At 39.7% G+C, this 23,569-nt stretch overlaps 1 protein-coding gene across 7 annotated transcripts in view; it reads left to right on the forward strand.

The window, feature by feature from the left end:
- Positions 1–23,252, forward strand: part of CCDC170 (coiled-coil domain containing 170) — a 154,581-nt gene extending 131,329 nt beyond the window's left edge. For 4 of the 7 annotated variants that reach the window (XM_072140942.1, XM_072140940.1, XM_072140941.1 and 1 more), the window contains exons 9-13: positions 5,934–6,134; positions 6,839–7,012; positions 8,811–9,053; positions 13,747–13,983; positions 21,909–23,249. In XM_072140942.1, the coding sequence (XP_071997043.1) occupies positions 5,934–6,134; positions 6,839–7,012; positions 8,811–9,053; positions 13,747–13,983; positions 21,909–22,046 (993 nt within the window). In that variant the 3' untranslated portion in view covers positions 22,047–23,249. Of the gene's footprint in view, positions 1–5,933; positions 6,135–6,838; positions 7,013–8,810; positions 9,054–13,746; positions 13,984–21,908 lie in introns of all 7 variants that reach the window. The other 3 variants (XM_072140936.1, XM_072140937.1, XM_072140938.1) reach the window with 2 other exon arrangements.
- Positions 23,253–23,569: the final 317 nt, after the last annotated feature.

Below are 23,569 nucleotides of genomic sequence, written 5' to 3' on the forward strand. Positions count from 1 at the left end.
AATCGTAGTGATCTGTAGAATAAAGATAATATAGTATTTTTAGTGTGTGGTGTACGACCCCCAAAAAATACAAAAAGAAAGGAAACCATAATTGACAGTTTTCTTTTCACCCATACATTCAAGAGTTAATAAAATCTCATCAATAAGCTAATGACCCACTAAAATGAAGTATTTGTAAAGTGCATCTCATGTCGCAAAAAATAAGCCCATATATGTCCAAATTGCCAAAAAAATAAAGATTGTATAGCCAATAAAAAGTGACAATGCATAATCTGCTCTGAATGGCGTAGCTTCCCTTCAATGCCCTGGCGTGTGCCCATACAGCAGGTTACCACCACATATGGGGTATTGTTATAGGTGGGAGGGATTGGGTATCAAATTTTGTGGAGCATTTTGGTTTCTATAATCGGGTAATTTATGGGGTTTTACTTTTATTTAGGCCTCTCAAAGTGACTTGAAACCTGAGCAGGTCCCTCAATAGCAGGATTTTGCGGTTTTTATGAAAATGTGAAAAATCGCACCTAACGTTCAAAGCCCAATAACATCCTAAAAAAATAAGAGTATGCATAAAAAACCATGTCCACATAAAGAAGACATTCGGTTAATGTTAGTTATTAAGTTTTTTTGCTGTTATGAGTATGTGTGGAAAAAGTAGAACATTTTGAAGTTCGAAAATCGAGAATTTTTCCAAATTTTCACCAAATATCTGATTTTCTCATAAATAAATGCAAAACATACCACCAAAATTTTTCAACTAGCATGAAGTACAATGTGTCACGAGAAAACAATTTTAAAATCACTTGGATATGTTAAAGCGTTTCAAAGTTATAACCATTTATAGTGACACGGTGCAGATTTGAAAAAATGGGCCGTGTCAGGAAGGTGAAAAGTGGCTTCAGCGTTAAGGGGTTAATATATGTTGAGGGGTATAGTTTCTATAATGGCGCCCAAATGTCAGAATCATCACTTTTTCACCATTTTTCCATACATAAATATTTGATATAAATAGCTACAAAAGAAATAACAACTTACACCGGTCCAAAAACCGAAGTATAAAAAGTTATTGGCACCAGAATTTAGTAATTTTTTACAAAAGATTTGAATTTTTTAAAATATACTAAAAAATAATAAAACCTATATAAATTTAATAAAAAAGAATAAATAGGAGGTGTAATTTGAAGTGCATAGTGAAAGTCGTGAAAACAAAGCCCATAAGAAACTGCTGGGTTTTTTTTCAATTTCACTGAACTTTTTTACAGCTTTCCAGTACATTGCATGGAATATTACATGGCACCACTAAAAAGTACAAGAGCAGATAACCAGCCCTAACACATCTCTTTAAACTGAAAAATAGAAAAGTTATGGAATAAAGGGGACAAAAAACTGAAACGCAAAAATGAAAAAGGGCTTTAAACTGACCTATTCGATCTCCCAGCGCTTTAACCTCTTTTATTTTTTGGATTCTGACATCTGTCACTTTAAATAGTTAAAAAATGTTAACTTACCCAAGTGATTTTTAAATTGTTTTATTTGACATGTTGTACTTCAAGTTAGAGGTTATTTTTGACTGACATCTGACACCTGCAACCGCAGATTCCTCTGATCGTGAGTGTTAACCCCTTACATGCTGTGTCAGCCAAAAAATTTAATAATTGTATAGCCTTAAAGTAACAGTGCAGTTTGAAATGCTATGTTCCTTTCAATGCCATGGCGTTAACCTCCACACATGGGTAATTGGCATAATTGGGAGGAATTGGGTATCATACATTTTGGTATTTTATCCATTGTGAATATATACATTTTTTGAAAAATGCATTCATTTTGCCAAAAAATGACAATTTCAAAGTTGAACCTCCATTTTGTTTTAACCCCTGTAAAAAAAAGGTTGGCAGACTTCATAAAAGTTTTACATACATAGTGAAGTTTTTATAATGGGATAATTTATGGTTGTTTTACTATTATTTAAGCTTTGCAAAGTGACTTGAAAGCTGAGCAGGTCCCTCAAAAGTATGGTTTTGCGTTTTGAATGAAAATGTGAAAAATCGCTCCTAAAGTTCTAAGCCTCATAACATCCTTCAAAAATGAGGGGACACTTAATAAACCATTCCAACATAAAGCAGACATTCAGTAAATGTTAGTTATCAAGTTATTATGATGTAATTTGTTGATCAGGTGTCAGAAAAGTAGGAAATTGTGATTTTTTTTACAAATTTTCACCAAATACCTATTGCACAAAGTGCAATGTGTCAAAGATGAGAGAAGCCTAAAATTTACATCACAGGTAGACCTCAATAATGAGAGACAAAATTTGAAAAAAAAAATCTAAAAGTACATTGTCTGATTTTTAAAGAATTTATTTGCAGATTATTGTGGAAAATTATTATTTGGTAAATAAGAAAAGTTTATCTGAATACTTTCTTATTGCCAACAAAAGAAAATATAACAGAGGTCACACATTTTCTTACTGTCTTCACCAGGTTGGCACACTCTTGCTGGTATGTTGGCCCATTCCTTCATGCAGATCTACTCTAGAGCAGTGATGTTTTGGCATTGTCCCTGGACAAAACACAATTTTAACTTACACCAAAGTTTTTCTTTATGGAGTTGAGATCTGGAAACTGGCTAGGCCACTCTGTGCTTGTGCTTGGCGGAGACCCGACGTGACGCGGCGACGTGACGCGGCGACGGGACGCGGCGCCGAGACGCGACGGGGAACGCGGGGAAGGTGAGCGGGGAAGGTGAGGGGGAGGTGGAGGACGGCAGCGGACCATACTTACATAGGTCCCCGCTACCGGAGACAGCAGATCTCCCGCTGGAGATCTGCTGTCTCCGGTAGCGGGGACCTATGTAAGTATGGTCCGCTGCCCTGTGCCCAGCGCCATACATAGGGCGCACCGGACTATAAGGCGCACTTTGGATTTCCACGGAAATCCAATGCTTTTAAGTGCGCCTTATAGTCCGGAAAATACGGTACATGGATCAGTCGCCATGGTCGCTTTGCAGAGAAACAGCCCCAGAGTATGATGCTGCCACCTCATGCTTCACAATAAGTATGGTGTTCTTTGGATACAACTAAGCATTCACTCTCCTTCAAACTCGATGATCCGTGCTTCTGCCACACTATTTTACTTTGGTTTCATCTGACCATATGACATTCTCCCAATACTCTTTTGGAACATCCAAATGCTCTCTAGCAAACTTCAAATGGGCCCAGATATGTACTACTAACAGTAGTCTTTTTAATGTTGGTGCCAGCTTTCTGCAGGTCATTCACTAGTTCCTCCGTCCCCCCCCCCCCCCGTGTAGTTTGGGGATCACCATTCACCATTCTTGTGATCTTTGTTACGTTGGTGCCAGCTTTCTGCAGGTCATTCACTAGGTCCCCCGTGTAGTTTGGGGGTCACAATTCACTATTCTTGTGATCATTTTGACACGACAAGGTGAGATCTTGAGTGGAACCCCTGATAGAGGGATATTTTCTCAGTGGTCTTGTATGTCTTCAATTTTCACAGTTCATTTCTTCACACCAAGTTGCTTGCCTATTGCAGAGTCAGTCTTCCCAGCCTGGTGCAGGTCTACAATTTTGTTTCTGGTGTCTTTTGGCAGCTTTTTGGCCTTTACCATAGTGGAGTTTGGAGTGTGACTGTTTGAGGTTATGGACAGTTGTGTTTTGTATTGATAAGAAGTTCAAACAGGAGCCATTACTACAAGTAATGAGTGTAGGAAAGAGGAGCCTCTTAAAAAAGAAGTAACAGGGTTGCCAGAAATCCTGGTTTTGTACAGACAATGGGGGTCATTTACTAAAGGCCCGATTCGCGTTTTCCCGACTTGTTAAACGAATATTTCTGATTTGCGTCGATTTCCCCTGAATTGCCCCGGGATTTTGGCGCACGCGATCGGATTGTGGCGCATCGGCGCCGGTGTGCACGCGGCGGAAATCGGGGGGCGTGGTCGAACGAAAACCCGACGGATTCGGAAAAACCTCCACATTTAAAACAAAAAAAGTGTTGCGGAGCTTGCACTTACCTTCAGTAGGAATAGGCCGGTGAACTTGAGCGCGTTCCGATGCTCTTCAGCGCAGCAGCGCCACCTGGTGGACGTCGGAGGAACTGCCTTAATGAATCCCGGCCGTACCCAAATCCACCGCAGAGAACGCGCCGCTGGATCGCGAATGGACCGGGTAAGTAAATCTGCCCCAATGTGATTTTATTTATTTGCTTTTACACTTTGTCTCTTAGTTGAGCTCTACCTATGATGTCAATTAAACTACAAGTTGGAGAACTTGCACAATTAGTGGCTGACTAAATCTTATTTTTCTCCACTGTGTATGTACAAACTTCTAATTGGAATCTGTTCCTTTGCCTGTGAAAATCTTAGTTTAGTGGCTCTTTAGTGGCTCCTGCATCTGTTCCATAAATGCTTTTTAGGTCTGTCTTTTAAAAACATGAAAAATGTAATAAACATCCAGTTATAAATAAAAATTAATTTCTGTCATGTTTATAAAATGCTACTGGGATCCATTGTTAAAAAAAAATCAACCATAGTTGTGAACCTTGCCTGACACTTGAAATGCCTTAAAAAATTACTGTATATTCCTGGTGATTGTTAAATATTTATATATTTTTTTTCACGTGTGATTTTCAGTTGAGTGAAAACAAAAAAGAAATTAAAACTAGAATTTAAATTGCTAGTAAATGTAAGCTTGAAATATGTCTGAAATCCAGTAGGTGGCAATATTGTATTTGAAGTTGAAGAAACTGCTTTTTTCCATAATGAATCACACAGACCTTGAAGCGAACACTAACAAATGTAAAATAAAAAAAATCTTGTTTTCTTCAGCAGTATATAGTTCACTGACATAACATGGACACAGCTGCACACTTTCTTTGTTCTTTCTTTCTTTGTTGCTCCCTCCTTAAAGGGGTTTTCCCACGAAGTAAAGTTAGGCCCTTTCCACGGGATAGGGACTAACTTGATGATCAGTGGGAGTCTCAGTACTGAGACCCCCGCAGAGCAGGAGAATGAGAGGTCCGACCAACCCCTTGTCGCTCCATAAGAGTAATGGAGCAGACAGCCACGTATGACCATTCTGCCTAAGACCATGAGCGATTGAATTTAATTTTAAAATCCATTTCAGGGTATTTCTCCTCCCTGACCCTCAATATAAGGTCCATAATTGTATAGGAGCTATTAAATGCAATCAGTGCTTCTTCCATCTCATATTGTGGCCCCTTGCACTCCCTCATATTGTGTCTCTTTTCATCTCCACCTCATATTGTGGCCCCCTCTCATACCCTTCCGTATTGTGCCCCCCATACTTGTCTTCTTTTCCTTGTATCAAATGAATTAAAATAATAAACACCCCATACTTGCCTGTCCTCAGCAGCTCTCTTCATGTTCCCCTGTGCTGTAATGCCGGCAGACGTGATGACATCATCCCTCCATGCTTGCTGGCATCACATCTACAGCAGGGGAACAGTGCTAATGCAGAGAGCTAATAGCTCTCTGCACTACCCTTTTGTTTAACTCTGTGTCCTCTCCTGTCAAAAGGACGGCAGGGGAAGGAGTCCATGGCAACAGAGGGCAGGGTCATCGGTGACAGGTTCTTTTTTATGATATCACTTCCTTGTTTGATTTAAATACTGTGATAAAATAGCAACTTCCCACTTACTTTACAAGTCAAATTAGAGGTTTTTTTATCTTATCTAATAAACTAGATATATAGTACATTTTTAAATTCTACAGTATTTTAATTCCAAGTTGCTGATTGACTTACTGATCAACTCATGTGCCATTAGAGGCATACTGTAAAGTTTATCATATGTGCTTAAGGTTTTTCTCCTTTGCATTTACATATTAAGTTACTTTAACAACTTTGATTATTTAAAAACTTTTAAATGTGGTTTAAGGTTCCTATTTTTGTTGTTTTGTAGTTGATAACTCAGCTGGAAAACAAAGTATGCAAACAGAATGAGCAGCTACAGAACCAGTCAGATCTACACCAAGAAGCACTACTTAGAGCTAAGAAAGCTGAGCAGCAACTTGAAGATCTATGGGCACGACTGAAATTAGCTGAAGGAGAACTAGCTTCTGGGGATGTCATAAAGGACAATCTAAGTTATGAGAAGCAGAAGGTGAAATTATATTAATGAGGTGTTCATGGGAAATATTTAATGCAGGAAGATTAATTTAAGAATCAAAGATCACTGTAAAATCAGAGATCAGTGGTTTTACTTTACAAATGGGAGTTCTAAAAAGAGCTACATGCTTTGCATCAATTCATCCCCTATATACGGTAGGGAAATTTTGGTGGAGTTGGACTCGGAGAGTGAGTGGGACTTCTCAGCTGCACTCACCACTACCTGGCCTCCTGCACCAATGAATGTCTCCATCAGTTATGTTACATCAGTAATGGAAGTGCTCATTGGATTATCAGCACGCTGTGTACCACAACTGATTGACAGGCTGCACCACTAATCCCTCTTTTAGTTAGGATGAATGTGTGCTGCATTTTATGTACATGCTCAGAAGTCGAAGTTTGGGAGTTAGAGATTTTGGCTTATTGACTCCTCAGCACTGATGGAAATATGCTCGTTTTGAAAAGGCATGGAGAGGTTTTATTCATTGAGGGAATGTCATTTGTAATGGATAAACAGTTAATATACTTATTGATTTTTATCTTTGTATAATATATATGTATATATTATCACAGTGACAGATTTATTCATCATGTACAATATGCTGGACAATGTAATGGCTTTTGGTTTTACATAACTTTTATGTAAGTTATTGCTATTGTAGATTATTTTAACATTTTTCACTTTTCTACTTTGTGCAGTACATGAAGTTTTTGGAACATCTGTCTGATAAGATGAAGTTAGAAAGAATAACTGCTGATGTAGGCTTTGACATGCGTCTTGATGCCATCCTCGCCCGGGCAGATCAGTTGGTCAAATTAGAATCAGATGCTGTCATAGGAAACAGAACACTTGCTCATTCTTTGCAGAAAAAGGTATAAAAAAGACAATATGTCACAAAAATTTTTCAATTGTACTTTACCATAGTGTGCTTTAATAATTCATTATAAAAACGTTATGCTGGAATTTTATAGATGTATTATTAAGTAGCACATTAGCAACCTTCTGCTATTTTTAATAGCATTCCCTGTATCGACTGAAGTATTGGACAACTTGCAAATTACACCTACAGGTGATTTCCTTCCTAAAACCATAGGCTGATATATGGATTCGGTGGTCCTTTGTACCTAACAGATTCTCCCCTACTTAGAAGTAAAGTAATGTTGCCAACTTTGCATACTCTCAAAAGTGTTTGATTGAATTGAGGTCAGGGATCATTGCAGGCCACTTACGTTCTTTTAAGTCAAACTCCCCAGACCATGCCTTTTTGGACCCTTCTTTGGGAGAGCAGTCATACTGAAACAGAAAAGCACCTTTGCAATCTTTTCTAAATTCTCTTAAAGAGGGGACCCGGGCTTTTAAAAAAAGAGACAACTACTCATCCCATCCAGCGGTAACGATGTAAGGCTCTGCGGTCTGTCGGAGTCATGACCCTGTATGTTTAAACATAATTCTAACAGTTTACACAAACATGATCACAAAACAAAGCAGATGGTGCATATATCTATAAACTTTTCAATGCAATGGAAATGGGATCAGTGTCTGTTTTCAGAAAATAAGTTATTTTATGTGGTTTAGCATTATTCTTTTTCCTGTAATTTCCATTGAATTTTTACATGTAAAAATAGGCCAATAATGCATCAAAATTTCCAGAAATGCTTGGCAAGGAAAGCGTTAAATGTTGCCATGTCACTGTCTATACTAAATACAAAGTATTACCGTATATCCTGCAATTTTCACTCTGGTTTTTTTTAACACTTTCTGATACATCATTCTAATATGATGAATGATAACTTTATCGGTACTGTATCAATATCACTATTATTGCCTTCACCACAAACAATAGATGATGTCCTATCTAAATAGAGTATGCCTCGAACACACTTCATAGAGTTCACGAGTTGACCCTAGACCATTGTTGATTATGCTCATTAAGTTGCTGTAGAGCTTAAAGGGAACCCATCACCACATTTTTCACAAATACATGTAGTGACAGGTTCCCATAGAGCCCTAGCAACTAAATGACACCCTTTTAGCTAAAAATGATTTCCCTGAGGTTCCTATATTTTCAACTTTGTAGTTTTACCTGGTATCTAAGCATGTCTACAGTGAGTCTAGATGGGCGTGGCCTCCTCGGGCTGAATCCAGCAGCTCCTCTCCATCCTATTTCTGTATGCAGCTGAAATGTCATGTGACCAGGGTGACATTAACGCTACACCAAGCATATATCTCATGAAATAACAGCATATTTTATCACATGAAATCACAGCAGCAAGCATGAAGAGAAGTAGAAGTCCACGAAAGCTGCTGTGATTGTTTTATGTGGTCAGATATGTACATGGGTAGAGTTTGCTAATATTAAGTAGCTTAAGGACCTTTGATGATGTCACCCTGGTCACATGACATTAGGCCACAAACACTCTAAAAAATAACTCTGATTTTATGGGGATCTGAAGGAAACTACTTTTAGCTAAAAGCGGGATGTCAGATAGTTACTAGAGCTCCATGGGAACCTGCCACTACCTGTATTTGTGAAAAACGTGGTTCCCTTTAACCCTAAATGCTGCTACCTGGGATAAGGCAAGATTAAATTGTAGGAAGAAGATTGAAGAAAAACATCTAACATAAAAATAATTACAATAGATAACCCTGTTGTATTATATTTTAATATAGTTAAAAGAACAGAAGGATAAGTTTGATAGCAAAGAGCTACATATGGAGCTTCTGAGGAAAAAAATTGCTCAACTGGAAGAGGAAAAACAAGTACGCACAGCCTTGGCAGTTGAGCGAGATGACGCTAACCTGACTGTGAGGAGGCTGCAGAAGAAAGTGGAGAGACTTCAAAAGGAACTTAATGCAGCACAAGCATGTGTCACAGAGCTGAAGTCCAGACTTTCTGATACCAATGAGTTAAAGGCAAGTCTAGCATACTATTTGGAAATTCAAAAACCAGTGCTCTTCTTAAAAGTGTAACTAAACAGCAGAGTTTATCAGGTTATCTTTCATTAAAAAGAAACGAATGTGTATTTAATGAAACAATTATTTTCTTATATTACTTGAAAACCTTTACGATTATTAATGTAAAATTACGCTGAGTGGTCATCAAGATATACATGTAGAGGGCTCATCTAGAGATTTCTTTATACACAGCAGGTGTCAACTGTAGTTTACAGCAAACGCTTGCCATTAACCACCAACGATTGTGACAGTTGACCAGTTAGGTGCAACTATACAGCATCGGCACATGGTCACTGCCATATCGATGCAACAACATTGGAGGGCTACAATTGGTTACCATGACAGCTGGGAACCTTTACGAGGCTCCCATAGCTATCATTTGCCAGCCTTAATAGCAGTCTGCCAGAATAGAGTATATTGAATAAGTGATCAGACCCCCTAGAAGCCTAAAATAAAGACATTAAAAAACCCTTATGCCGAGTCTATCAAAATATAAACATGACTATCCCATGCACTAAATCCTGTAGTTTAAAAAAGGGACAATACTTTAAATTGGCACTTTTTCGCCATTTTGCCACCCATAACAATTTGAATATTTTGCCAGTTCCACCACATTTGGAATTTTTGTGCAGCTTCCCAGCTCATAGCACACAATATTTACTGGTGCCACCAGTAAAAACTATTTGTTAGACAAGCCCTCAAATAACTTTTTAACCAGATAAAAAAAATTTGGCTTGTGGAAGGAGATAAGTGTAAAAACAAAAAAACAAAAACCCGGAAAAGCTAGTCCTGAAAGTATTAACCATATAAAATAAACAAATTATGTCCTATGGCCATTGGTGCAAACAAAATACTGAAATTTCCTTTTTTTTAGCTTTACTTTCAGTTTCACAGCATGCAAAACCTTTTTTTGTTTGTTTCCAACATATAAACATTACTATAATTATCAAGAGTACAAAAAATGAGACTGCAAAAAAAAAATTAAAGTAAATAAAAATAAAAAGAGTACATATAATTCTGCAGGCATAAGAGGCAGGGGGAAAATATTCCTGTTAATGTCCATACCTTTTTAAACCATTTTACCATATTTAGCCTTATAAAGCTTCTCACAAAGGAGAATATAATTGAACTACTAAACTACTCTAGAGAATAGCAGATTAATACATTGACTTAAAAAGCACATTAGAAACTGTGGATTCTTTATTTCCCAGTAAGCAAATGGAATCCGCCCCTCTCTTACTCAATCTCTGAAACATAGACTCTATGCAGAGGCGTAACTACAGTGGTAGCAGCCATAGCAACCGCTATGGGGCCCACAGTGTCAGGGGGCCCCAGCATCTGACCTGACACACTAAAGAGTGAAGGATGTGCATCATTATATCCATATTATGCTGCACATTGTACTCCATAATATGTATATAACATATATGTGATGTATATATGCTGCATCTGTGATGTGTATACAGTGTATGGTGTCTGCATATACTGTATGTGTGCATATATGCTGTGTGTTTGTAAATGTCAATGTATGTGTGTGTGTATGCTCTATGTGAGCATATGTGCATAAGTGTATAAATGTGTGATTGTAACTTGCATGTGTGAGTATACAAATATGTATAATTTTTAAGTGGGAAGGGGGGGCTCCATGAGGAAGAATGCTATGGGGCCCTGCCACTCCTAGTTTCGCCACTGAAGTAGCTGTCTCAGGTTTTCTGTTGTTTCAAGGTTTTTACTCTATCATATTATCATTGTAAATTAGGTTGAAAAAGATGCAGGTTCAAACCTTAGTCTTATAGTGTTGATTGATAATTTTGCCAATAAGCCAAAAGGGAAAATTTTTCCTTCTCAATTCCAATATGGTAGTCAGAATGAATCAAAAGATCAAGGTTCCATCTTGGGAATCTAGTTTGTGTTAAGTATGATATTTTTCCCTTAAAAAATTGGCATCCAGGCATCCCTCAGGATCTTGTTCAGTGTATCAACCATCACAACATCCTGTTCTCAGAAAAGTATCCCTATGTCTATGATGATGGTGAAATCGTCTTGACTTTAGTTGTATTAAATGTCACCTTGTCTTCCATATAGGCCTAGAAATATCATAAGAAAATTTTCACATGTTTTGTTAAAACCCCAATTTTCATGTTCTTTCCTTGAATTCTAATGCACCATTCCTCTAGTGCAACTAAGTATCGCTGCCCTCCACATTAACTCTAGTTTAGCTTTTTATCTTATACACTGGTGCCCTAAATGAAACGTAATGCACCAAGTGTGGTCAGAGATATGTATAAGGGCAAAATTATGTCCTTAGCATGAATGTCTATATCTCTGGGAAAAATGCAAATACTTTTTCCAATGTTGGAAATTGAAAACAATGCCTCATTTTGCTACATTGAAAGGTAGCCACTGTGGATGATTCCAAAAGAAAGATGCTAAGTCACAAGTGTAAGGTTGACTTATAATTGAAACCTAATAAAAAATCAGTCCTGCACTTGGGACTTTTTGGGAGCCTATAAGGTCTGGTAGCAATGACAGTAGTGCCAGTTCAGGGGATGCATTTACTTGCACCCGATATTTGGTGGTAAGCAATAAATACCTAGCCCTAAAATGTTTTCAGCATGCTGCAAGACCACCAAATGTGTAGCACAGCAGGAATTCAGTACGGAAGGAAAGGCAAATGAGCACTGTCGGAATCCTGTACCACCTGGATACCACTTTGTATCCCTTCTACAACGCAGGCCGAGGACAGTTTATGAGTAAAAACAAAGGACCTCTGCCAATTGTCTTCCAATAAGGGAGCACCCAACTCTTGTTCCTCTTAACAAAAAGAAGTTCAGATACTATGGGGCCTTGTGACAGAAGGGAACAGATCTGAGAGATGTTTGAGAGGGGGGAAGGCAGCCAAAAGAGTCCCTATACAATGGTATATTACTAAACTTGGCACTAGTCAGTTTAGAAACAAAACAGGGTATCCTCTATGCCTAGAGGAGAGGTGGTTCTACTATTGCCATAGACAACGATTATTTATTATAAGAGCAGTAAGGCTGTGGAACTCTCTGCCCCAGGAGGTTGTTATGGCTGATTATTTGTACATGAGAGCAAAATGATCACGAGTTATAGGTAAAAAAACATTTGTTTAATTCTTACAGCTTGGACTTGCATTGATGCACCTGCATTTTTTCCAACTTTATGTACTATGATCATATCACTCATATGCTCTACTTGGTATTTTATTGTGCAGTTTCTCCTATCTGTCTATGTCACCACCTGCTAGTTAGGTGTTTTACAAGTGCACTTTCCCTACCAGGAGTGCACCCACAATTTGCCCTCTTTAGAATTGTCAGATCTCCCCATAAATTATAAAAAGATTTTTAGAACATCACACATAAGTAGAAAGTTTAACAATATTCATGTGAACTGTTTGACTAAGAATAAAAGGGTTTGGTGCACTTTGACAGGGGTGTCAAGAAGATTTCATCTGGACTTGTCTAGTTATTTGAATAGCAGGAGAAGCAGTCTTGCTGGCCACTCACTTTGCTGTACTTAAAGGGGTATTCTCGTCTGGGCACTCACATTCAGTTTCATTAATCTGACATACGTAAACATTTCTTCAATTAGATGTTATTAAAAAAAATGTTCCTGTGTGAAGATAATTTCTCATAAATGTAGTTATGTTGTTCCTTAGTAACCAGATGGCTTCCTCAGATATGGCCACCTCTGTTGGAGTGATTGCACAAAGAAACAAATTGTTTTTGTATATGAAATGTCCGGGAGTTACTACATGTCGCACAGCCGTCCTATGGTAATAATTGCTGAATCCAGGTGGTCAGACAGGACTCTATAGCGCAAGTCTGGCCACCGCTGCCAGAGTGTGACGTGGTCGTACCCGAGGAAGCTATGTGGTTTCTAAGGGACAACATGACTACATTTATGAGAAATTATCTTCACACAGGAACATTTTTTTAATTAACATCCAATTGAAGAAATGTTTACATAAGGCAAATGAATTTATGTAAATGCCCAGATGGGAATACCCCTTTAATTATGCTTTCAGTTTTATCATTCAAATTCTGATGCATCAGACACAAACAATACACATTCTGTTCTACTCAATGCCATGTAGGTGACAAGTATTGCTGAAAGAGTAACTGATGGAGCATTAATTTCCGCAATTCTAACAGGTTTAATTGATAACATAAAATCTCTGGCATACCAAAGGTCATAGTTACCAACTTCATGTTTTCGCGTGGAAGATTTCTTGGATTTTTGCTTTAGGAAAAAATAAAAACCTAATAAACTTAAAGTGGTTGCCTGGGCTGTTAAATTTTTTTATTATAAAAAGGCTTGGCTAAAAGGCTAAACAAGCAAAAAAAACCTTTTAATCACCTCCTTTGCGCTGTTTACCTGCAACGGCACCTGCCACTGCTATACCTCTGTTTACAGACTGACATTCCTGTCCTCACCACTGCCGCACGCCTCCTACAGCATCCATTTCAATGTGTAGCAGGCATGAGGCACTAGTCATTATGAAAGCGGGAAAATATAAGAATGAGGGTTTTTTTTTGTATAGCCCCCCCTTCCCCAAGCCTTATATATCTTTTTTTTTTAAAAGCCCGGAAAACCCCTTTTTCATGTGTTTTTTTTATATTTTCAGATCCAGACAATGGAACAGCAGAAAACTATTGAACACCTGAGCAAATCTCTGGATGACTTAGAGAGGGTTAAAAGCAAGACTCATAAAAAACTAATATCTGTTAAATCAGAATTAGACTACACAGAAAAGGAAGCAAAAGAGGAGAAAGAGAAAACAACTAGTTACATTGATGTGATCACCAGTGAGCTGAAGACACTCAAAACAACATTGGAAGAGGTGTCTAAAAGGGAAAAACAGGTAATACATGTTTTTAAGAAAACTTAAAAACTGTTTGAACAAATCTTTAATCTTATTTCATATTGGACTTCAAATTTACAGGAAGACTTTTTCCACCTGGATTGCTCCTGGATTTGAGCAAAAAAAAAAAACACATACAAAGTTATATTTATGCCTTAAGATAATATATTGGGTCATTGGGCCTCATTTTTTAACCCATTTTAACTATCTTTCCCAATAAATAAGTTGAAATGTATGTTCTCTGGTGATGGCATAGCCTGTTAGTATAAAGAAGCTGGCACTGCCCTGTTGGTCTCTGTTAGAATATACAGGCTGGTGCTGCGAGACCAACAAGCAAGTGATACAAGTAGAGATGGGCGAATCGGAATTCATTACGAATTTCAGGAAAACTTTGATTCGTAACGAATCTGAAGTTAACGGTGATTCGTGGGAACAAAGTTTTTTTCCCCCCTTTATTAGCAAAATGGGTGCAAGCACGTGTTGCATGGGGCAGAAAACTCTGGGAAGAAGAAAAAACACCCTTGATCACATGTGCAGACATGAAAGCCAATCAGCGACTGGCAGGCTTATGTGATGTCACAGCCCTATAAAAACAGGCAGCCGTTTCCAATATCGTCATTTCACACTGCATGTGCTGTCTCTGCCGTCTAGCTGCTTATACACAGTAGTTGCTGTAGTTTTTTGTTGCTAAAGTTGATAGCTAGAAATCCGTGTCAGATCCACATAGTTGTTGGAGTGATTTTTGCTCAAAGTCCAGGGTGTACATTTTAGGGGGAACTGTATACCGCAAATTTCAATAGTTTTTTTGTTGATAGCAAGAAATCTGTGTCAAATCCACATAGTTGATTAACGAATATGTCAGACAAAAGGTGGTAGGTGGAGCAGGCAGAGGTCGCAGCATATTAAGAGGTCATCGCAGCAGGGGTGACAGGGTGGCAGCAGTGCGAGGACGGGAGCCAAGCTGTGGGGTACAAGACCTGCTTAGCAGGTCCAAGTAAGCAGTGGCACAGAGCCTCAGCGAGGCAGCTGTGTTAGTAGTCACTATTGCAGAGTGTTGGCAGTAAAATCACCCCCTCTTTGGTGTAGCAGTTTTTTGTTTAGACACCAAAGGAACCAAGCGTGTGCATATGTAGTATCTGCAGGCAGAAAGTGAGGCGTGGCCAGGGAGCTAACGTTGGCATCACGGCCCTGAGTCAACATTCGCAGCATCACTATCTAATGGCCTGGGAGAAATGTGTCTCAGATGTAGTGGTCCATCCTGCCGCCGCAGCAACGGCAGAAGCACCTAGTGGCACACATGCCATTTCAGCCAGTGAAGGCTTCAGCACCTCTGCCGAAGGGAGCTATTTGTCTTTTTGAGCATCTCTCAGTCCGGATGCTCCTGCTCCTCGCTATGAATGGCGCCAACTGTTGTTGAACGAGGCGATTACAAAGAGACAACTGTATGCGTCCAGCCATCCTAAGGTTCAGAAGCTGACCGTGCTCCTATCCAAGTTGTTGGTATTGCAGTCCCTCCCTTTCCAAGTCGTTGACTCTGCACCCTTCAGAGAACTAATGGCTTATGCTGAACCGAGGTGGAGAGTTCCAAGACAAAATTTCTTTTCCAAAAAGGCAGTACCAGCCCTTCACACACATGTAGAAAGAAGGCGGGCCAGTCTTTGAGCTGACCGGTTTCTTCCAAGGTGCACGGCTGCATGGACATGTGGAGCTGTAACTATGATCAGAGCCAGTACATGTCCTTTACGGCCCACTGGATGAATGTGCTTAGATCAGCCATGAAGCCTCTCTCAAGCGTTGAGAAATGAGTCTGGATTCTAACTGCCTGCCTGCCACTATTCCGATGCTTCCACCCATCGATGCCACACAGCTGCTGCCAGTTGCTCCATCTGCCTTCCACCATCTTTGCCAGGGACTGGAATTGTCCCCCACCTCCTCACTCTGTCATTGTGCCACTTTCTGACCTCCTGCTGCTGCCACCTCCACACCTACAATGTTGCTGCCAGCTCCAGAATTTGAAATTGTGCCACTCTTTGACCTCATACTGCTGCTGCTTACACCACCACAATTTGTCATTGTGCCACTATGTGGCCTACCATGTTGCTGCCAGCTCCAGAATTTGTCATTGTGTCACTTTCTGAACTCATGCTGCTGCTGCCGCCTCAGCACTTTGGCATTGTGCCACTCTGTGGCCTACCATGTTGCTGCCAGCTCCAGAATGTGTCATTGTGTCACCCTCTGAACTCATGCTGCTGCTGCCACCTCAGCACTTTGTCATTGTGCCTCTCTGTGGCCTACCATGTTGCTGCCACCTCCACACTTTGTCATTGTGCCACTCTGTGGCCTACCATGTTGTTGCCAGCTCCAGAATTTGCCATTGTGCCACTTTCTGACCTCACACAGCTGCTGCCACCTCCACACTCTGTCATTGTGCTACATTGTGGCCTACCATGTTGCTTCCCGCTCCAGAATTTGTCATTGTGCCACTTTCTGACCTCCTGCTGCTGCCACCTCCACACTTTGTCATTGTGCCACACTGTGGCCTACCATGTTGTTTGCAGCTCCAGAATTTGTAATTGTGCCACTATTTGACTTCATGCTGCTGTTGTTGCTGCCACCTCCACACTTTGTCATTGTACCATCTGCCTTCCACCATCTTTGCCAGTGACTGGAATTGTCACCCACCTCCACACTCTGTCATTGTGCAACTTTCTGACCTCCTGCTGCTGCCACCACCAAACTTTGTTATTGTGCCACATTGTGGCCTAACATGTTGCTTCCAGCTCCAGTATTTGTAATTGTGCCACTTTCTGACCTCCTGCTGCTGCCACCTACACACTTTGTCATTGTGCCACACTGTGGCCTACCATGTTGCTTGCAGCTCCAGAATTTGTAATTGTGCCACTCTTTGACTTCATGCTGCTGCTGTTGCTGCCACCTCCACACTTTGTCATTGTACCATCTGCCTTCCACCACCTTTGCCAGGGACTGGAATTGTCACCCACCTCCACACTCTGTCATTGTGCAACTTTCTGACCTCCTGCTGCTGCCACCACCAAACTTTGTCATTGTGCCACTATGTGGCCTACCATGTTGCTGCCAGTACCAGAATTTGTCATTGTGTCACTCTCTAAACTCATTCTGCTGCTGCCACCTTAGCACTTTGTCATTGTGCCGCTCTGTGGCCTACCATATTGCTGCCACCTCCACACTTTGTCATTGTACCACTCTGTGGCTTACTATGTTGCTGCCAGCTCCAGAATTTGTCATTGTGCCACTCTCTGACCTCCTGCCACTGCTGCCACCTCCACACTCTGTCATTGTGTCACACTGAGGCCTACCATGTTGCTGCCAGCTCTAGAATTTGTCATTGTGCCATTTTCTGACCTCATGCTGCTGCTACTGGTGCTGCCCACCTACACACTCGGTCATTGTGCCACACTGTGGCCTACCATGTTGCTGCCACCTCCAGAATTTGTCATTGTGCCACTCTGTGGTCTACCATGTTGTGGCCAGCTCCAGAATTTGTCATTGTGCCACTCTCTGAACTCATGATGCTGCTGCCGCCACCTCCACAGTCGGTCATTCTGCCATCTGTGGCCTACCATGTTGCTGCTACCTCCATAATTTGTCATTTTGCCACTCAAACCACAATAAACAGCTATAACAGTTATTAAAGGTGTCTGCAAATAAGTTTTATTGTGAATTCTGGTTCTTATGACAACCCAAGATTTTTAAAATCCAATTGTCACAGAGACCAAAAAAAATTTTGGCTATGGTTACAATTATAAAATATACAGTTCCGACTTCAAATTCCAAATTCAACTTAAGAACAAACCTACAGAACCTATCCTATACGTAACCCGGGGACTGCTTGTATATGATAGGATCGATCAGACAACCTAGGGTTAAAGTACCGGGGAGTCTGAAAAATAGTAAAAGTTTTAAAAAATGAAAGTTAAAAAAGATTATAATAAAAAAATAAAAATTGAAATCACCCCCCTTTCCCTAGAACTGATATAAATATAAACAATAAAAATCATAAACACATTAGGTATTGCCGCATCCGAAAATGCCCGATGCACTTTTTACCATTTTGAAAAATATATAAAATACAATTAAAAGTGATCAGAAGGTTGTACAGTCCTCAACATGGTAGCATTAAAAACTTCATCAAAAGTCATAGACATATAATCTGTGGCGCATAGTGAAAGCAGTAAAATCCAAGCCCACAAGAAGATGGCGCAAATGTGTTTTTCACCAATTTCACTACATTTGGATTTTTTTCCCGCTTCCCAGTGCACGGCATGGAATAATAAATACCATCACTATGAAGTGCAATTTTTTACGCAAAAAACAAGCCATGTTAAAAAAAATGTTTTTTGATTGTGGGGAGTGAAAAATGGAAATGAAAACACAAAAAAGCGCCAGGTCTGTAAAGGGTAAAACAAATCCATTTAAAATGACAACATACACAGAAAAAGTCCACCAATGGTCAAATAACTTAATAAACATGATTCATAGATCCCAGTAACCTTTATAGTGGTATGGAAGGTACCGTCCTCAGAACCAGTCAAGGTATTTCCTTACAAACAAGTATGGACTTTTTCTGTGTATATTTCACACCACTGCACTATGACATTGGTCACAGGCAAAACAGACGATCTTTTGTGCTGTGACTGGCAACCTCCTGAATGTGTTTACACTAGTCTTCCAATAAAATTAGAATCTACTATGAGTGTCTTTCTCTTCTATACTTCATGTTAGATGCTTTGCTCTTGGACTAAATACAATAGAGAGTAGTGGCCGTAATCTGCGTTAAAAAGATAGTTTTTTACTTGTGACTTTAAGGTGGAACAGTAAATCACATCCCCTTCAGATGTCATTAAGGCTCAAAAGTTACTTTGTTGTTAGGAAAATTTATATTTTTTTCAGAAAATTTGCATCATACATTTTTAGCTGATTCAATTTTAGCTGATTCAATTCTTGGCTATGAGAAGTTATGATATTGTGATATGTAAGTTGCATCATAATGTGCAGCAAATGTCAATATGTGGCCTCAGAATAATTTCAACATGAAATGTTTGCCTCTTAAGTTCTGTTCAAACAAAGCAGTTGAGAATATCAGTTATATGGTAAGCTTAATAAATTTAAACATAATTAACCCCATAAGGACACAGCCTTTTTTCATTTTTGCATTTCTAGATTTCTCTCCCCACTTTCAAAAATCCATAACTTTTGTATGTGCACTGAGAGTTATAAAGTTTTATTTTCTGAGTAGCTAATTGTACTTGCTAGTGGCGATATTCAATTTTCCATGCAGTTTACTGGGAAGTGGGAAAAAAATTGAAATGCAGTGAACGTGATGGAAATGGCTTTTGCACGATTTTCTGGTGAGCTCTGTTTGTATAGCTTTCGCTGTATGCTCCAGATGACACTTCCCCTTTATTCTTTGATGCAGTTACAGATATACCAAATTAATATAGGTTTTAAAAATTAAAACTTTTTGTACGCAAAAACATTTCTTCATTTTGCCATAATTTGACACTAATAATTTTTTCATACTGCGGCATATGGAGCTGTGTAAGGCTACATTCACACTAACGTATGGGGGACGTATATACGGCCGACGTATATACGGCCGATATACGTCCCCCATACACTCCTATGGGCGCACGGCACCCTACGTGAGCGGTACGGTGCCGCACACGTGCGGCACCGTACCGTTCCGTACCCGGGAAAAAGATAGGACCTGTCCTATCTTTTCCCGTAATACGGCGCCGTGCACCATAGGTTGCTATGGAGAGGGGCGGGGGTGAGCTGCGCTCACCTCCTCCTCCTCTCCCCGTACACTGCCGTTGCCCGCTACGGTACGGTACGGGCGGGCAACGGCAGTGTGAATATAGCCTAAGGAGTAATTTTTTTTGCAGGACAATGGGGCACATTTACTTACCTGTCCCTGCGCGATCCCCAACGAGAATGCACTGTGCCGCGATTCACTTACAGCGTGCGCCCAATATCCTGTATGTGTCGCTTCCCCGATCAGGTGCGCCGGAGTTCACCATCTTCTTCCCGGTGTATGTAAGTGCATCATATGTGACACAATTTTAAAGTTAAATCCCGAGGTTTGTCCGAATCCGCCAGATCATCTGACGGTGCAATTGCAACACAATCCGATTGCATGCAACAATTATTATTAAGATATGTAATGTAAAGAAGAGCAGAAGAGAACTGCAAAAATTGACCTAGACCCTCAGGCACTAATGACCCTTGATTACGAGGGGTTAAAGGCAAGTATAACTAATGGAGTTGTGGAGTAATCAATGCCCCCTGCTGCATTTCAGAAACGCCCATCATTTTATACACACTGCTTCCTGCAGACGACTACATTACTGCTCTTCTCTTTAGATCCCGTACCTAAACAGTCCACATATGATATAGGCATTGCCTTAAAGGGGTATATTCATATACAAATGGGTTCTTAAAATATAAGCTAAAATGTAATTAGTTGTTATTTAAAACTTTGCTCCTCTTAGCAGAAAAATGTCATGGACATGCACTGTAATGAAGAATTAAAATGCTACTGGCCCTTTAATCAGTCTGTTGATTTCCTCTGTGCGCTGCAGACACAGGACAGAAGATGGCCACTGGTCACATGTCCACATCACATGTGCTGCACCTGCCTGGGCAGGTCATGTGATCAGCACTATGTTTGGCTGTAGTTGGTTCGTTGCAGTGCATCCAGTATGGCCAGTGTTGTGGTGAGGCGTCATCTCAGTGAGGTAATGTGCAGTGATGGCAGTTACACATCACTACTATGGTAACAGAGCAGGACAGTCTGTTACATCATCACTGGGAGCAGAGCATGAGAGGTAGGAGGAGTTACTGAAAACTAAAGGAACATGGGACTTGTGGTATCCAGTGGCAGCCATCTTGGTGATAATTCTGCCTACTTTAGAAAGCCCATAACATTTTGTGAATCATAAAATCATTATATTTAAACTCCATTCTGTGACTAATGACATTGAGTTTTGTTATATTCATTTATTTATTGGCAAGTGACCTGAGAGGAACTGGGGCTAGTGGGTCTGTCAACCTTTAAACCCTAGATCTCCAGTAATAGTCAAAAAGAGAAACGAGACAAAAAGATAGGAGCGCTCTCCTAGTGTAATACTGTTTTAAATGAGAATAAAAGTAAATTGTACAATAAGGTGCTCACCTTGTTGCACAATTATATGTGCATCTAGGAAGAGATTTTTCTGGCGCCTGTATCCGTTTTACCCTTATCTGCCCAGGGGTTGGAGAATGAAGCAGAACGGCTCGAGCATACAGTTCACCCAATAAGTACCATGGAGCTGATTTCCTGAGCGCTGCTATCATTTACTCCAGCTGGGAGTTCAGAGCCTCTGCCAATTAATTTATTTATAGCATAATGGATTGTTTATTGATCAGATGTTCATATTCCTGGAAGATCCCTTTAATCATAGATGGATTAGGCAGGCATAGGATCTAAAGAAGATGAGTGAGCCCTCTCCGTGCAGCGTGCCCCGACCGCCGCCGTGAATACACGGCGGGCGGTCGTGAACCAGTTAATAAATTATAATATTCCACAGGTTACATAAAACTAGAAGTAAAGTAACTAGCCCCTTTAAAGTGGAGTGTGGAAGTCTCTTTTAAAGGAGATTTACTATCAAAATCAATCATTGGTAAACCTGGAGCACTTACTCATAGATACACTTTGACTGTGGTAATTTTCTTATATTATCCATGGCCTCCTTCCTTCTAAAATAAACTTTTAAAATTATGCTTATGAGTTCTCATGGGTGTTTCCATAGCCCCTCAGTACTTGATGGACTAATGTTTTTATTCAAAATTGACTTCTCAAACTGTTTAACATAAATGATTAATATGTCTTTATGATTTTACAGCTGGCAGACTTTCGAGAGGTGATATCGCGTATGCTGGGACTAAATGTAAATGCTTTGGCATTACCTGACTATGAAATAGTCAAACGGCTTGAAGGATTGCTCCATACCCACCATCACCATGTGGTGTCATGTGCTTAAAGAGGAAGAAGCATCAACATAATATGAAAGTTGTTTTGTATTAAATGTTCTACCTATATTTTTGTTATGACCTTTCTGCCAAATTGCCACATTTGCATAGATGTGTTCTGTAAATCATGAGTTAGGAGACCTAAATTATTTAGTGTGATCTGATTAAATGTCTTTAGGCCAAAGTGCCATATTCTGCTATTCATTATTAGATTTTCATTTGCATGGGAGGGGAATTAATTCAACATAAAATACATTAAAGTTTATAACATAAAATGCATTAATTAAAGGAAGACAAATTTGCACACAATGTTATGGAGCAATCCTGAAAATTGGATTCATATTCCAGCATCAGAGATGGACCTGGTGAACTGTGGCACACTCCTGTGTGAGACCCCTCCCCTCTGCGGTGAGTCAGAACAGTATTGAGCTCCTGGTAGAATTTTACAGCAGAGGAAGGAGGGCTGTGTGAATGTAGATATTAAAGAACACAGCATGTTAGAGACTTCACCAGTGCTGTGGGTCATCAGGGGTGTAGTAAGACAGATCCCAGAGCTGCTTCCTTAGGCTGCATTCAAACTACCATATGGGGCACCTATATACGGCCACAGATACGTCCTCCATAGACGGAAATAGTGGCTTGGAATTATATGGTGCGGCACCTTCTCGCTCCATACACAGGAAAAAGATAGGACATGTCCTATCTTTCCCCGTGTTACGACCTGTACATAATGCATTGCTATGGAGAGAGGAGGGGTCACCCCTCCTCTTCTCCATGGCGCCAGACGTATGCCAACCCGGCCATAGCTGTGCAGGCATACATCAGTGTAAATGCAGCCTAACACTGTTTGCAGATTTGTTTGACCAAAACTGCTGATAGTAATCATTAAAAAAATGCTTCAGCCTGAAATATGAGCACTCTTTATCTGGCTGGTTAAACCTATTTTGCTGAAATAGACATATTTATTTACACAGTGTGCCTTAATAGCTCAATAGTTGTCTATTAATACCCATGCAAATTTTTTATGTTATCCTATAAAATGTTTCATATATTTTTTAACATAAGAAACCTCACAAAATCTCAAACAATACAATAGTGATTTTTGAAAAATATAAATAGATACTTCAATATATGTAGTATAAAGTATTTTTCCTGTCTAATCCTTAGCTTAAATTAAATAGAATGTATCTATTTTTGCAACACACCAAATTTTAATAAATAAAAATTCTCAAAAATAAACACTTTAAACAAACCTGGCAAACAAATCAATGCTTGAATTTAATGAATTTCCATTAAATAGTTTGAAGAATTGAAATTTATGATTATGACTTTATGATTTTGTGCCTCATGTAAGATACCTGTATGTATCATAATTTAAACAATGTTCATAAAATGAGAGCATTCAATGCAATTATATTTGTAATATATATACATTGTTTATAAATTTCTATATTTGAGAATCATTATCATAAGGCAGTAACAGGGGCTTATTTACTAAGGGTCCCACGGCCGCGTTTCCGTCCGGTTCTCCAAC

Source organism: Engystomops pustulosus, chromosome 3 (genome assembly GCF_040894005.1).
Source record: "Engystomops pustulosus chromosome 3, aEngPut4.maternal, whole genome shotgun sequence".
Taxonomy (NCBI): Eukaryota; Metazoa; Chordata; class Amphibia; order Anura; family Leptodactylidae; genus Engystomops; species Engystomops pustulosus.